This window comes from Lasioglossum baleicum, chromosome 12 (genome assembly GCF_051020765.1).
Source record: "Lasioglossum baleicum chromosome 12, iyLasBale1, whole genome shotgun sequence".
In the NCBI taxonomy this organism is placed as follows: Eukaryota; Metazoa; Arthropoda; class Insecta; order Hymenoptera; family Halictidae; genus Lasioglossum; species Lasioglossum baleicum.
In genome coordinates, this window is record NC_134940.1 from 13,823,790 (window position 1) to 13,837,084 (window position 13,295).

Below are 13,295 nucleotides of genomic sequence, written 5' to 3' on the forward strand. Positions count from 1 at the left end.
GCCATCCGTTTAAAAGAAGAATTCGGAGACGTGATCGCGTTGGCTGTATCGTATTACAATCGCTCGCACCATTTCGTCCGTTCCGTTCCCTTTCGTTGCGCTGCGCTGCATTTCGTTTCGTTTCGTATCGATTCGTTGCTCCGCGAATCGTAAATCGCGGAACCCGACTTCTCGTCGACGGATCAACTTGGCGAAATGAAACTATTCGATCCGTCGCCGACGAAGCGCGAAACCTTCTCGCGAACCACGGACCTCTTGCCCCCGCCGCTCCTCTTCTCCTCTCTACTCTCCCCTTGCCCCCTTTCGATATCTTGTTGCTCGCATCTCTGACAATGAAACAATTGATTGAGCACCGAGATACGATCTAATCCGAGGATATACATACGTACATACATATACGATCGCAAGCGAGTACCGAACGTTTAAACTTTCTCAGTGAAATGTCAAGGGTCGGCACGCTTTGCGTATCTGTCTGCGCGCTTTTATCGACGCGACGGGCGACGCGATCAGACCCGGTCCGGCACGGCCCGGCTCAACCCGGTTCACGTGTTGTTCCATTGACGATAAGAGAAATCATATTTGGTGAATAACAACTAAAAATATCTATCGGGAGCCGACAAACAGTCGAGTACGCTGTTGGTCGAAAGTATGGTGCCCGGAAGTTCGTCGATCAGGGGCTTACTCGCGAAAGAACCCACGGTTCTCGTTTCTATTTATTCGAAAAGGAAGAAGATCGTCCCCGCGGAGTTTCTAATCACAACAAGATTACGATCTTTTCGCCTATCGCGTCGGCAGATAACGAGCAAAAGAGGTAATATAGATATTTTTGATCGGCGATGCATATACCCGATGCGGACACTCGAAACCGGCACACGAGCTTAGCAATTACCAGGTCAATTAAATGTATTTTTTGTCCGACCGATTCTTCTCGGACGGTACGCAGCGAACGATCAATACCGATAACGTCGTTCGTTTCCGTGCTCGGAACGATGTCGTGACTCGTGACACGCGATCGTTATCGCGTTCGTTGTCCTGTGGCTCTTGGAACATTCGACACTATTTCTTCTTTTTGTTTTCTCGATTGAAACGTTCCACAACCGTAACGTAAGTACACAGAAACGGAAGGTCGATTAAAAATGTGTTTCGTTGCTTCGACTCGCGATCGTTGTTCGAAACGCGACGACGTTCACGCGGTTCCAGAGCCTAACAACAATCAAATTGAAATTTCTATGAATTTCTACGAAACGCTTTCGCGACGAACAATCGTTCCTCTCAGCAGATCCTGTGGAAACAGCGTTGCGACGCGCGTGTTTACCGCTATCTCGTACTTTTGACTCGATTCGATCCGATCCCTGTATTCGAGAGACGTCTCTCGGAACACTTCCCCCTTATCCCGATGGATATAAGTATTCCCTCGCTTTCCCGAAACTGACGCCCGCTTGACAAACGATAATCGTTGCTTCGGATGAAGAGAATATTAGAAAAATGGAAATATTTTTTTAAAAATTGGACGACTGTTTCCTACCGTTTTCCTACATCTTTTTGCTATGTTGCGAAACAATTTACGGTGATCAGGTGTAGAACCGACGATCATTAGATTACCGAACAAGATGCAAAAACTGATAAGGAATCTAACAGCTGCTGAAGCTCTGTTTCGGAATCGTTTCTTATATTTGATCGAAACACCGACAATGAGCTTGCACGATTCCTGGCAAGATTCATCGCTTGGTTTCCGTTATAGAGCGCTTCGTGTTACAAGGTGTCTCAAAGTACGCGTGCAAGGGTATACGTTCGCGTGGTGGACATTACAAGTTGAAAGGGTCACTAGTTGGAAGGTGAACGGGGTAACGAAGGAATTAATTAACGTGGGTCGACCCTTCCGAGTATCGATTCTTCTCTGCAACAGCATGTACCAAGAGGTAATCTGGGAAACGAAAGACGGTGTTTAGAACAGTGAGACACCGGCGGATCCATAAAACGTTTCACCCACGTTCTGTTCGTTCGAACGCATTGCGCGTGTTGTTTCCGATCCTTCGACGCGACTCGCTCTGTACACCGAAATAGATACGCATACGTATTTCTATTTTACAGTTGAAAAGCAAAACAGGTACAAATCGAGCACCGTGCATCGCGTTCCTTCAGGGTATGACGCCGCGCCATACTTAACAAAACGTATAAGGGAAACTGAGAAGCAAAAAAAAGGAAAATGAAAAATGAATCGAGTGTACAACGCTATGTAATTGTATTGATATTTTCATTACGATAACGCAACACATATCAATCTGAATACATATCAGTAATTTTAACGAGTGCCGAATTCTCTGAGAAATGATAGAGCCGCGCTCTCTTCTGGATTTCCAGCTTGTATCGTTTCAATCTGTGAACTCGTAGACATCGAAGGATACTATTTGTTGAATTCGTGGAGCAAAGCTTTACCTCAGGAAGAAGCAGCTTCTGCGAATTCACCGTACCGTATTTTCCGCGATCTACGAGTACGTGAACGCAGATCGAAGCAAAACCACTCGATAGATCGGACGGCTATCATTTCCGAGGGACATTCCCTTCGATGAAGACATATCTCTATCTATTAAGCGTAATCTTCTAGTCAACCAAATGACGTATCTTCTAATTAAATATAAATAAATAAGTATATATAAATATATGACATAAAATATATGTACATATGTATGTAGGATTTTGGGAAACAGAGGGAACCATACACCAGCGGAACTCGAACCCGCGATCTCGCGATTCGTAGCTGATTAACTCTTGAACAAGGGAGAGCACCCAAAACTCGTCCATCTTAACTAATCCGTTTTCGTACACGACGAAGTGCTTTGCAGATCCTTGTGACGTTCTTTCCCCGTAGATCAATTTCTGTACATCGTTCCAATCCAGTAATGTACTTAATTCTTCAACATCCCTGTCGAACCGTGCAGATGTACTTATTTATGCCTACCTTTTACACCTATTCGTTATTAAAATTGATACAGTTCCGTTATTTTCCGAAAAAGAGAAAGGAAAGAGAAAGACAAGGGTGTTTCGTTATTTTTCTTCGCAGATAACAACAGCGCCCGCTCTAGCGGTTACGTCGCCCCGGACAAAATGACAAATTGCCGTCCCTTAAGAATATATATATATTTTTTAAATAAAGGTACATATTTTTTATTGTCAATAAAAATCAAATCATTTTATTTCAATTTTAATAAAAGCAGTTATTTTAATAAAAGCAAATTTTCTATTAATTGGATATTTAACACTTCAATATTTTTCCCACACTTACAGCCAAAAGGCGCCCCGGATAAATGTCCAGGTTGCTCGTCCCTAGAGCGGGCCCTGATAACAAAAATCCTACATTTTGGGGACTCGGCCGGAACATCCCGAGGGAGCGCGTAACGGGAAAAGTTGTACCGCACGTGAACAACAGTCGAGGTTATCGGTTCGGGATTCGAGTTGAAGAAAAAGTTGACAGAATTGGAGTTAGGAAACGGGAGAAAAAGTTAAGACGAGTTAAGACGTTAAGGCAAAGACTGAAGAAAATCGTGAACGCCGAAAGTAAATGGAAACAGTTTGATATTGTCCGGGAGCTGATCAGTTACGAATAGCGAAGTCGCGGGTTCGAGTTTCGCTGGGGGTGCCGGGTTCCCTCTTCCCTCTTTTTTCTAAAATCCTACATGTATATTACTATTACGTAGACATAATTACATACATATCGACAGAGAGTCTCTTTTATCAGATAGTAGATATAATATTTTGGTATATAAATAAAAAAAAAAAATGAAAAAACTGGAGAAATATGAAGGATGATATCGCAAAATGTTCCCTCCAGGTGTCAATTACGGTCCAAAGTAGGGCCTGGACCGAAGATAGACAACGAGGGAAACTTGTGTATGCGTTAGAAACGAAAGGTTTTCGAGACGAGATCGAGGCGCTCCGAATCTCCGCTCGCGAGCGTCTTCTTGTTCCTTCTTGTCTCACCCTAGTCCCCCATTCTCCCAACTCTCCACCCTCCACCGTACCCCTCTCTTCCTGATTCGCTCCGATTTCGACGTTGTATTCAAGTGAACGTACACTTTTAACAACGGTAATTGACACTACGCACCCAGTCCCAACGATGCGCGCGAGTATATTATCTTTCCATACGCTTGATTGCTTGTACAGTTCCTGTTTCACAGCATACTACGAATAAGGGTGTATCAAAAGTAATTGTCATTCGTCCTAGGGGTGAATCTACACCTCTGGATCGGTGGACAGTTGTGAAAGAAACTTGCCGCAAAATTGTTTATAACAACGAAAATTGTTGTTAAAGTTTCTTTTTACATCAACGCCTACTACTCATTGAGAACAGAAAAAGTTTGAAACGAACCATATATGTCGCAAACAAATAGTTATCGAGGTATAAGCTGTTGAAGTTCTTGCAAAATTTGATTGTGTAGAATTATACGTATACAGAAAAAAACCTTACTACTGCAGTCTATCTGACCGTATCGATGAGACAGAACATAATCGCGACATTCGTCGCTAGGTCCGTACCAGATTATACATTTGAAGTTGCAAAATATATGTAAGAGAAAACCTTCTTCATTATATTCATTGTTTATACATAAGAGTTCTAATCTTACATTATAAAATACTAATATAAAGTATAGACTATTTACAAATTTTTCAGAATCTTCTGTTCCTCCGTTGAATCCACAGCAAATTGTTTACAAAGTTACTAAACACTACACAACACACTTTCCGAAATCGTGACAGCGAACGTGAATAAGTTACTCCGGCTACGATCGAAATAGTACTGCGGTTGTCACCTCGGTTTTTCGTGAATGGTTAAGGGTGGATTTGGTGTCGGAAGGACTTTAGGTTGAGTAGTGGGAAACCATAAAAAAAAATCCTTTCCGTATTGTTTTCGGTCGTCAATGGGGTAATTTATAATTGTATGGTTGGTTCGGTGGGTCTGTCGCACGTGTTGTCCACCTGTTGGGGTTGAAGTTGTCGGGGCGCGGTGGTTGTAAATTAATCGGCCAGTTCGGAATTGTTTTCGTTTTTTTGTTCGGAACTGATTCGTGTGCGTTTTTTGTCTGCTATAACAACCTTTTCAGGTATATCGCCGGATCTTTGTGCCCGCAGCGATAAATCAACATCTTGGAAACGATTCTGCTTGTTTCAATCGAATGCATTATTGTATGATGGGGGCAGAGTTTTCGCGCGGAAGTCGCATTTAGATCGCAGAACTATTTTTACCGTGGTCGGAGTAACTTCTTCTCGTTCGCTGTCGCGATTTCGAAAAATGTGTTGTGCAGTGTTTATTGATTATGTAGAAGCGTGAACTTTTGTGCTTCGAAACTTGACTTCGAAAGACAGGCACGTGTTCGCGTCTTTAAATAATAGTGTGCTGTGTGGATCCGACCGGAGGAACAGAAGATTCCGAAAAATTTGTAAGTACACTTTACATTAGTATTTTATAATGTAGGATTAATATTCTTATGTATAACGATGGATACGAGGTTTTATTCCATATTTTGCGATCTAAATAAGCAGGGCGACGATGACTCGGTACAGGCCTAGCTACGAATGTCCCTTTAAATTTGTTCGAAGTTCGAGGCACGCACACGAGTAGGCTTTTGTCTATACGTATAATTCTACACACTCAAATTTTGCAAGAACTTTTAACAGCTTATATCTCGATAACTATTTGTTTGCGACATATGGCTCGTTTCAAACTTTTTCTGTTCTGGATGAGTAGAAGGCGTTGATGTAAAAAGAAACTTTAACAACAATTTTCTTTGTTATAAACAATTTTGCGGCAAGTTTCTCTTACAATTGTCCACCGATCCAGAGGCGTAGATTCACCCCTAGGACGGATGACCATTACTTTTTATACACCCTGTATAATACATACGTACAGTACATGCAGTATGTATAATATAATTTATAATTTTGTCGGTAGCATATTTTCGACTCATGTTCCTCTGTGTACGTGTATCTTTGTTTAAACGAATTGTATTCGCAGTCTCGAATGCGTTGTATGTACGAAAAGCTCGTTCTTTATCCTCGAATACGAATACAAACAATAGAAAGTTACAGGGCATAGAATTACTGGTAAATACTTTTGTCGTTTCGGCAATCATGCATTTCATGCTGCCAGTATGCGCAAAGTGGGCGTAACAATTTTAAGAGGAGATGATCGATCTGTAAATCTTTACAGGAACAAGCTGTCTACGGTATCCGTCCATAACAGATTGTCGTTTAAACAAAATTCTTTAACGAGATGGTAAAAACGAGCTTTTTCTTTTTGCTTTTTCGCGTTTTCCTGTTCTCCTTTTGTTGCGCAAAACGTGTAATAGACACACTGGTTTCTGCTAGCGTGAATCAAGCATCGAACAATGGAGTACGATACTCTGCGCCCGTACGCATAAAACCGCATCAATCATGTTTATCGTACAATGGAAAAAAAATCGCACACACGCCGTTCGCGTTTATCTTACTTTTCCGACTCTTCTAATTATTCTACTGCCAAAGCTTCCTTATTATACGTCGATTGCGACGTATCATACTCTTTCAAGTGAACTTTGCTTCTTAAAATTTTTGTACTTCTATTAATTGAACAAAAGAAAAAGATGAAATTGTCTTGGAAGATAAGTTTCGCACACGACCGATCATCGATCATCAAATAAAGTTAAACGTTTCCTCAGTTTTATATCATCGAAATTTTCAAATTGTACCTGACCATGCACGCGTACTCTACTATCGTTAGAACGTCTATTTTCGTTTCATACCGAATCATAATAGAACTTTAATTGCCCTTCCATTTTCTCGTTAAACTGATTTTCCTTTAAAAAAAGAACCCGTGTTGACGTGAGAATTTCGATCTCGTAGAGTTAAACTGTAATCAAGCGAGTAAACTAAATTTGTGAAACCCGCGTTCGCGAAATTTGTTTTACTCATTAACGATAAGAGATTGAACTTGAACAATGTGAACAATAGCGAGCGAGAGTGAGTGAGTGAGTGAGTGAATGTGTATGCGAGTGAGAGAGAGGGAGAGAGAAAGAGAGAGAGAGATATGTTAAGAGAAATATATATTGCGTTGCGAATCACATGTATATTTCATTTTTCGAATTGTTTTAATTAACATTTGTGAATTATACGTACACTATGTTTCTAGATGTTTTGCATTAAATTTTGCATTGCATACAGAAAAGTATGTTATTACGTTTTATTCAACATTCGGTTGGTTCGATTAGCTTATATTTTGTGGTAACGCCTCCAAGACTTTTCAATTCTTCGACCAAATCTCGAATATCTATTTTACGTGAAACAACCATTGTGCGTTGATCTTTAGGTCCATAACTGTGCGACTTCAAGCCCATCTGTCTAGCAATTCTAAAATGGTTTGAGTGTTCATTTAATAAGTGGACTTGAACAGATTCGATACTTTTACATTGTATTGTAGATACACTTACTGATGCATTATCGCTCTCTCGTCGTTCGTAAAGTTAACCGAGAATACAAGATCTTCTCTCATGTCACCCGCGAGGTACTTTTTCATAATATCTTTACATTTTTTTTTGAAGTCGTTCATTGTACAGGAATTCGATTTCAAGCCTAGTCCCTCTCTGCTGATTTGTTGCTTGAGTCTGGAACGATAATACGATCACTGTATGCTCGATTGTTTACCAAAAATTAAAAGATTATACTTACGTGACCGGTTCAACTATTCCTTGTTGCGATTTTCCAAGACCACCACCTGTCCAGCCCATTAATTTCATTAATTTATTTCCAACATTGTCCTCAGAAATCGAAACATCGTTGACCTTATTATTTAACATTGTTGTAGTTGTTACTGTTACACTCGGGTTTACATGGTGCTTAATCTATTAATAACAAGGCTAACGTGAAATTCTAATAAACATGTGGTATCTTGCAAAGTAGAAAGAAACATTCTGGCAAACCTTAATCGTATAGTAATATTTCTTTAGATTTTCTAAACCAACGATAGAAGCAGCTTTCTTCGCTAACTTCTGGTTATCGCCATTAGCCTTTGCTAACAATTTCGAATTAACAAAAACTGTGCATTTGCTATAAGTAAGAAAAACTATGTGATTGCGTGTTTAAAAATATAGGAGGATAATACCTACCAAGATTCGCCTTTCTTATCAAATTTCCATTCTATGCTTCCACCTGACGCTCTTATCGAGCCAACAAGAGAACTTTGTGGTACATCGTCGAATCTTTCGATTAAAATTACATCGCCGTATGGAGGATCCACTTTTCTTCGTTTAACAGATTCTTTGTTATTTCTTAAATCTATTGATTGGTGCATAGTTTTTGTTTCGGATTGTACTTTATTGCGAAACGATAGAGCAGGTTGACCTATAAACGATACATAGGACATGGTATAAAAAAGACTAGCCAATTGTATTTCTTACAAGATGTTTTAATTGATAAAAAAAAAAACAACTTACAGCTCTATAATGTACCTTTAACTTTTAGGCTGGCTGCACTAGAAGCTTTGACAAATGTTCTTTGTAATTTAGTTTTCTGTTTTTCCCTGTAATCGCCGACAATATCGCTGCCCAAGTCAGCTATGATCTGCATAGTTTCTTCTGGATACCTAGAATGCGGACATAGAGATTGAGATAATTACAAATCATCCAACTCTTCGTGGAAGAACTGTCTAGACGCACACATACGTCAATGTATAAGTAAATAAGTAACGCAGAACAAATACTTGGACAAACGCGAAATTGTTGCTCACCTGCAGCCAAGCAGTTCGACATTTGTAAATACTTGTGCTAAACAGACAAGTTCATCCTCTGGAAATTTATCTTTATGAGCTAACAAAAATTTACGTCTCAGTTCCCAATGTTCGTCGCACTCGTGTTCCATTTTGTGTGCTTCTACATCCCAGTTTTGTTCAGAGCTCATTTTCATCAAGATATTTTCGTTGTCAATTAATTATTAATTTAGATTGTTTATGAGCTTATTACTCATTCAAACATAGCCTTTCACAAAAAGGTAAACTTTATCTCCAATGTATGCCGATCCACTTTGCTCCGAATTTATTCAAATTGTCTTTCTTTTTTGGGGTGGTCTATACGTTCTAATGTATAATGTGTAATATATATAATCTATATAAGAAAAAATTGGATTTATTTACACTAACACGTAGACGGAAATTAAATTTGCTGGAATGCTTATGACTTCTATTACAGTACCCGGTACAGCTGAACTGTAATCATCTGAAACCTGAAACGTACTTACTTGTATACAGATATGTATAAGTACATAATATACAGGGTGTCCCAAAAATATTGTACTTCCTTGAAAAGGCTGATTCCTGAGGTCATTTGAAGTAACTTTTTCCTTTGCGAAAATCTTCTCCGTAGCTTTGTATATAGAGGAGTTATTGACGAAAAACGCGGACCAATCAAAAACACAGACGGATTCCGGCTCGGCCAATGCCAACGCCACGCTTAGCTGTAGCCACGTTCTGATTGGTCCACGTTTTGCGTAGATAACTTTCGCCACAGCCTACAGTAGGCTGTGCTTTCGCAAAGGAAAAAGTTACTCCCTTCAAGGAAATACAATATTTTTTTGGGACACTCTGTATATACGATACATCGCGTCTGAAATAATTTGAACGTAGCAACAAAGCTAACTCCGTTTCTCCGCTTACTTCAAGTAACTTACTTGTTTGTCTTTATCTTGCTTTATCTTTAGTCCAAGTTGATATGTATTTACCATAACATGGTGCACTATTTACTACTTTGAAATGAACGAATACCAAGTTATGTAAACAGAATTAACAAAAGGAGATTTCAAAGAACTCCAGTGCACTAGTTGGTGTCGAAACAGCATGAACTTTTTCTTTTATTTCCGAAACGAGTGTTCTAGTCCTAGTGCATTAACTGTAGAGATTTTCTAACCTATTCAGACATCAAGGATACTTGGTACCGCTCCTGTTGAATTTTCAACTTGTACAAACAGTACCACTAATATTTGTTAAAATGAATAATATGGTTAGAAGAAGAGTTTTGTCTGGATGTAAATATAATTGATATATTTCAAAGAATTGGATAGTTAATATTGGGTGTTACACTGACTTACACGCTTTGTTTTTGCATTGTATTGTTATAGTATGTACAGACAAAAATATTCTACGATCGTTTGCCGCGCGATTTCCATGTCGCAGATTAGCCACAGATATTCAAGCGGAACGAAAAACTGCTAACGGTAACGATATTTCGCATTTGGTTATTACTAGACTGTGGATTATATGCAGTTATGACAAAATTGAGTAGGTGCAATTTAAAGCAGCAAAAACATTAGAAGAATTTAGAGGTACAATTTTATTATTTTGAACCAATTATAAATGGAATTAACGAAGAAATTAAGTTTTTATTTCACTCCAGTTTTTTGCGATTCAGATGGAAAGTTTTTATTTTGCATAAAGATCCACGGTCTAGTTATTACAATTCCAATACGTATTTGGCTTGCATTATCCTTGACGATTACATTGAATGTTTTAGTTGCTCCAGATGTCGAACAGATTTTGATAGATCCATTGACGCATCCAGATTTTTTCAAAATTCATAATCTATTTACAGTCGAAGATTTATTTAAAGCTAGAGTACATTTTGGCCATAAAGAGGGATCATTGGATGATCATATGCGACCGTTCATATTTGGATCCAGGCTAGGTCATCTGATATTCGATTTAGACCAAACAGCTGAGCATTTACGACAAGCATTAAATTTTGCAGCTCACATAGCATTTCGAGACGGAATTATTTTATTTATCGCAAAGAATCCCCAAATTGCTAACATAGTTGAAAATACTGCAAAAGAATGCGGAGAGTTTGCTCATACCAGACGCTGGAAACCTGGGACATTTACCAATGCCAGATTTGAATTTGGAATGGTTACTAGATTACCAGACTTATGCATATTCCTTAATACCATGGAATCGGTCGTTCACCAGCATATCGCAGTAACGCATGCAGCTAAAATGGCTATTCCAACAATTGGCATCGTCGACACAAATTGTAATCCAAATCTTATAACATATCCAGTTCCTGGGAACGACGACACACCTTGTGCTATAGAGCTGTATTGTAACTTATTCAAAGATGCTATACTGAGGGGAAAAGTTGCTAGAAAAGTAATGGAGAGGCTAACAAACAATTGATTTTCTGTACAATATTTATAGACAGACATAATAGACTATTCAGTTGAAATGTTTTGCGATTAAACGTTATTCCTATCGTATTGGACTCCTCTCTTTATTTTGATATGTTAAAAAATAACGTAACAAGAATAGATTAAGCACTTCTTAAATAACACCTTTAAAAAATGTTCAAGACTTCACAAATCTTGTACTTATTGTTCTTGTTTGAGCGTCGTTTTATCGTCCCGCAAACGCTGTAGAAATCTTGGTCCCAGTAATTTGTATATCCTACAAATATGGTAAAAATGGTAAATCATCAAGTAATATTGTTACATGGAAAACGAAAATGGAAATTCAATGAATGAAATGATATACCAAATCGCTATATTTGGATAATAAATTTTCAGATACAGTAACTGAAGTACGCTCGGTTTACAAATCCAAACTTCAAGAAGTTGATTTGCTATCGCAATTCCCATCAATGTTGCGCAACGTTCTGCGCTAACTTTGTTCCGTGAATTTTCGTTCGTCTTTTCGCCATATTTCTGTAAATAAAATTACATTAGCAGACGAATAAATGTTTTATTGTAATACAATGTTGAACATACTTCTCCAGGTTTCTCCGTAAATGCTTCTGCTAAGAAGTCTGTTTGAATCGGTCCTGGACACATCATTGTAATCGATATATTGCTATCTATTTTCTCCATCCAGAAACTATTAAAATATCCCTACACGCGCGCGACGAAAAATAAATATATTATACGTTCGTACAATGTTACAATAAATATAATTAATATTAATATTTTGTTATATGTACTACTGGTACTGGTATTATAGCGCTACTAACGTGTAAAGCATGTTTAGTTCCAGAATACGTAGCAGAATATGCTACAGATGTAATACCCGCGGCACTCGAATTAACTACAATATGACCCGCGCCTACTTGTAGAAAATATTTTGCCACCAATCGGCTCAGTTCAATTTGTGAAAAAACATTCAAAGAGAACATATCTTTGTCAACGGAGAGATCAATTTGTTCCCATTGTGCCCGTTGAGAGCGGCCTGCATTATTTACAAGTATGTCCAACTGGAGTAAGAGTTTGCATTAAAATTACAATTCAACAACCCATAGGCAAAATGCTCGATTTTCGACGGGTATCTGCGTCACAATAAGTATCGGCAGGGTGCGCTGTCCAAAATCGAGCAGATTCCGAACATCCTCAGCTTCGAGCAGCGTTCCGACAGCATAATGCTCGCCATCTGCTGGTATCGTACGCTTGCAGGATGTGCTCGATATTTGCTGACTCGGTACTTACTTTCCCAAATTTCTGGATGATATGTTCGAACGCCGATTTGTGTTTATCTATATCACAAATATCCAAGACAAGTACTTCGACGTCTGCTTCATTTAAATTAGAGTTTCCTAAGGATAAGGTCGAACAGGTATGGATGAAATTTTGTATAACAATAGAGACATGTGAGTTACAGTTACGAATACATACTCTGCAAGCAATTAGCTTTTACTTTCTCCAGTAGTTCTTTTCTACGTGCAGAAAGAATTAATTTGCAACCAACATCTGCTAAGACGTATGCAAGATTTTCTCCAATTCCACTGGATGCTCCTGTTATCCACACCGTTTTTCCTTCCAGAGAACCTAAACGAATATAAAAAGGTTACAGGTAAGATGATATTTTGCAATAATTTGCCGACTGTAACGAACGTGCTCTTACTTATCGGTTTCCCAAATTTTTCGTAGAAGGCAAGTTTTAAATCACAATCCAGAAACCAGGGATATATCGTATAAATAAGGTAATAAATAATGACCACTAAACCAATTATTGCTAAAAGATCCATTTCTCAACGTAAATGAAACACGTTAACTGAAAAATAGGACTGAGAATGATGGACAGATAGATGCACGATGTAGAATGTAGAACGTATAGTTGCGACAAAGGTAGATTTATGCTAACTGTATACAGACACGGAAAGTTCCGGTCAGCACTTATTGTAGTGCAATTTCTATAAATGGTATCCGATCGTATGAGCACAGGCACATGTCATGCCGGTCAATGTTTGTGGCAATAGAATATCTGAAATATGTATTCACTTAATACTTAATATATGTAT

At 38.6% G+C, this 13,295-nt stretch overlaps 4 protein-coding genes across 6 annotated transcripts in view; 2 read left to right on the forward strand and 2 right to left on the reverse strand.

The window, feature by feature from the left end:
- LOC143214153 (uncharacterized) overlaps window positions 1–13,295 on the forward strand; it is a 37,857-nt gene continuing 24,562 nt past the window's right edge. The window contains exon 1 of the mRNA XM_076434847.1: window positions 1–5,435. The gene's annotated coding sequence lies outside the window, so the exon portion shown is untranslated. The remainder of the gene's footprint in view (window positions 5,436–13,295) is intronic.
- On the reverse strand, window positions 6,952–9,397 carry LOC143214159 (NF-kappa-B-repressing factor). Of its 3 annotated transcripts, none has more exons than XM_076434861.1 (8): window positions 9,262–9,397; window positions 8,756–9,128; window positions 8,478–8,611; window positions 8,136–8,370; window positions 7,950–8,076; window positions 7,699–7,871; window positions 7,461–7,634; window positions 6,952–7,380 (listed from the first exon to the last, which is right to left on the reverse strand). In XM_076434861.1, exons 2-8 carry the CDS (start codon window positions 8,929–8,931, stop codon window positions 7,218–7,220), a joined length of 1,182 nt encoding a protein of 393 aa, XP_076290976.1. In that variant the 5' UTR covers window positions 8,932–9,128; window positions 9,262–9,397; the 3' UTR covers window positions 6,952–7,217. The 3 variants fall into 3 exon arrangements, with proteins under 3 accessions (XP_076290976.1, XP_076290977.1, XP_076290975.1); XM_076434862.1 differs by lacking the exon at window positions 9,262–9,397 and adding an exon at window positions 9,216–9,242; XM_076434860.1 differs by lacking the exon at window positions 9,262–9,397 and having other exon boundaries at window positions 8,756–9,255.
- Mrps2 (mitochondrial ribosomal protein S2) lies at window positions 9,636–11,268 on the forward strand. The gene is made up of 3 exons (XM_076434871.1): window positions 9,636–10,044; window positions 10,138–10,233; window positions 10,530–11,268. Exons 1-3 carry the CDS (start codon window positions 10,008–10,010, stop codon window positions 11,186–11,188), a joined length of 792 nt encoding a protein of 263 aa, XP_076290986.1. The 5' UTR covers window positions 9,636–10,007; the 3' UTR covers window positions 11,189–11,268.
- Window positions 11,255–13,038, reverse strand: LOC143214160 (dehydrogenase/reductase SDR family member 7). The gene is made up of 7 exons (XM_076434863.1): window positions 12,899–13,038; window positions 12,670–12,822; window positions 12,484–12,590; window positions 12,015–12,254; window positions 11,776–11,895; window positions 11,543–11,712; window positions 11,255–11,455 (listed from the first exon to the last, which is right to left on the reverse strand). The coding sequence occupies exons 1-7, from the start codon at window positions 13,020–13,022 to the stop codon at window positions 11,380–11,382; spliced, it is 990 nt and encodes a 329-aa protein (XP_076290978.1). The 5' UTR covers window positions 13,023–13,038; the 3' UTR covers window positions 11,255–11,379.

Bases quoted from the DNA above. Each gene is read 5' to 3' on its own strand.
- LOC143214159 (XM_076434861.1), bottom strand. From the start codon at position 8,931: ATGAAAATGAGCTCTGAACAAAACTGGGATGTAGAAGCACACAAAATG. The intron at 7,872-7,949 runs GTTTGCCAGAAT...TGTTATTAATAG, and splicing joins AATATTACTATACGATTAAG to ATTAAGCACCATGTAAACCC. The intron at 7,635-7,698 runs GTAAGTATAATC...TTATCGTTCCAG, and splicing joins GGAATAGTTGAACCGGTCAC to ACTCAAGCAACAAATCAGCA.
- Mrps2 (XM_076434871.1), top strand. From the start codon at position 10,008: ATGAATAATATGGTTAGAAGAAGAGTTTTGTCTGGAT. The intron at 10,045-10,137 runs GTAAATATAATT...GTATTGTTATAG, and splicing joins AAGAAGAGTTTTGTCTGGAT to TATGTACAGACAAAAATATT. The intron at 10,234-10,529 runs GTAACGATATTT...TGAATGTTTTAG, and splicing joins GGAACGAAAAACTGCTAACG to TTGCTCCAGATGTCGAACAG.
- LOC143214160 (XM_076434863.1), bottom strand. From the start codon at position 13,022: ATGGATCTTTTAGCAATAATTGGTTTAGTGGTCATTATTTATTACCTT. The intron at 12,823-12,898 runs GTAAGAGCACGT...ATATTCGTTTAG, and splicing joins AAAATTTGGGAAACCGATAA to GTTCTCTGGAAGGAAAAACG. The intron at 11,896-12,014 runs GTTAGTAGCGCT...GCGCGCGTGTAG, and splicing joins GAACTAAACATGCTTTACAC to GGATATTTTAATAGTTTCTG.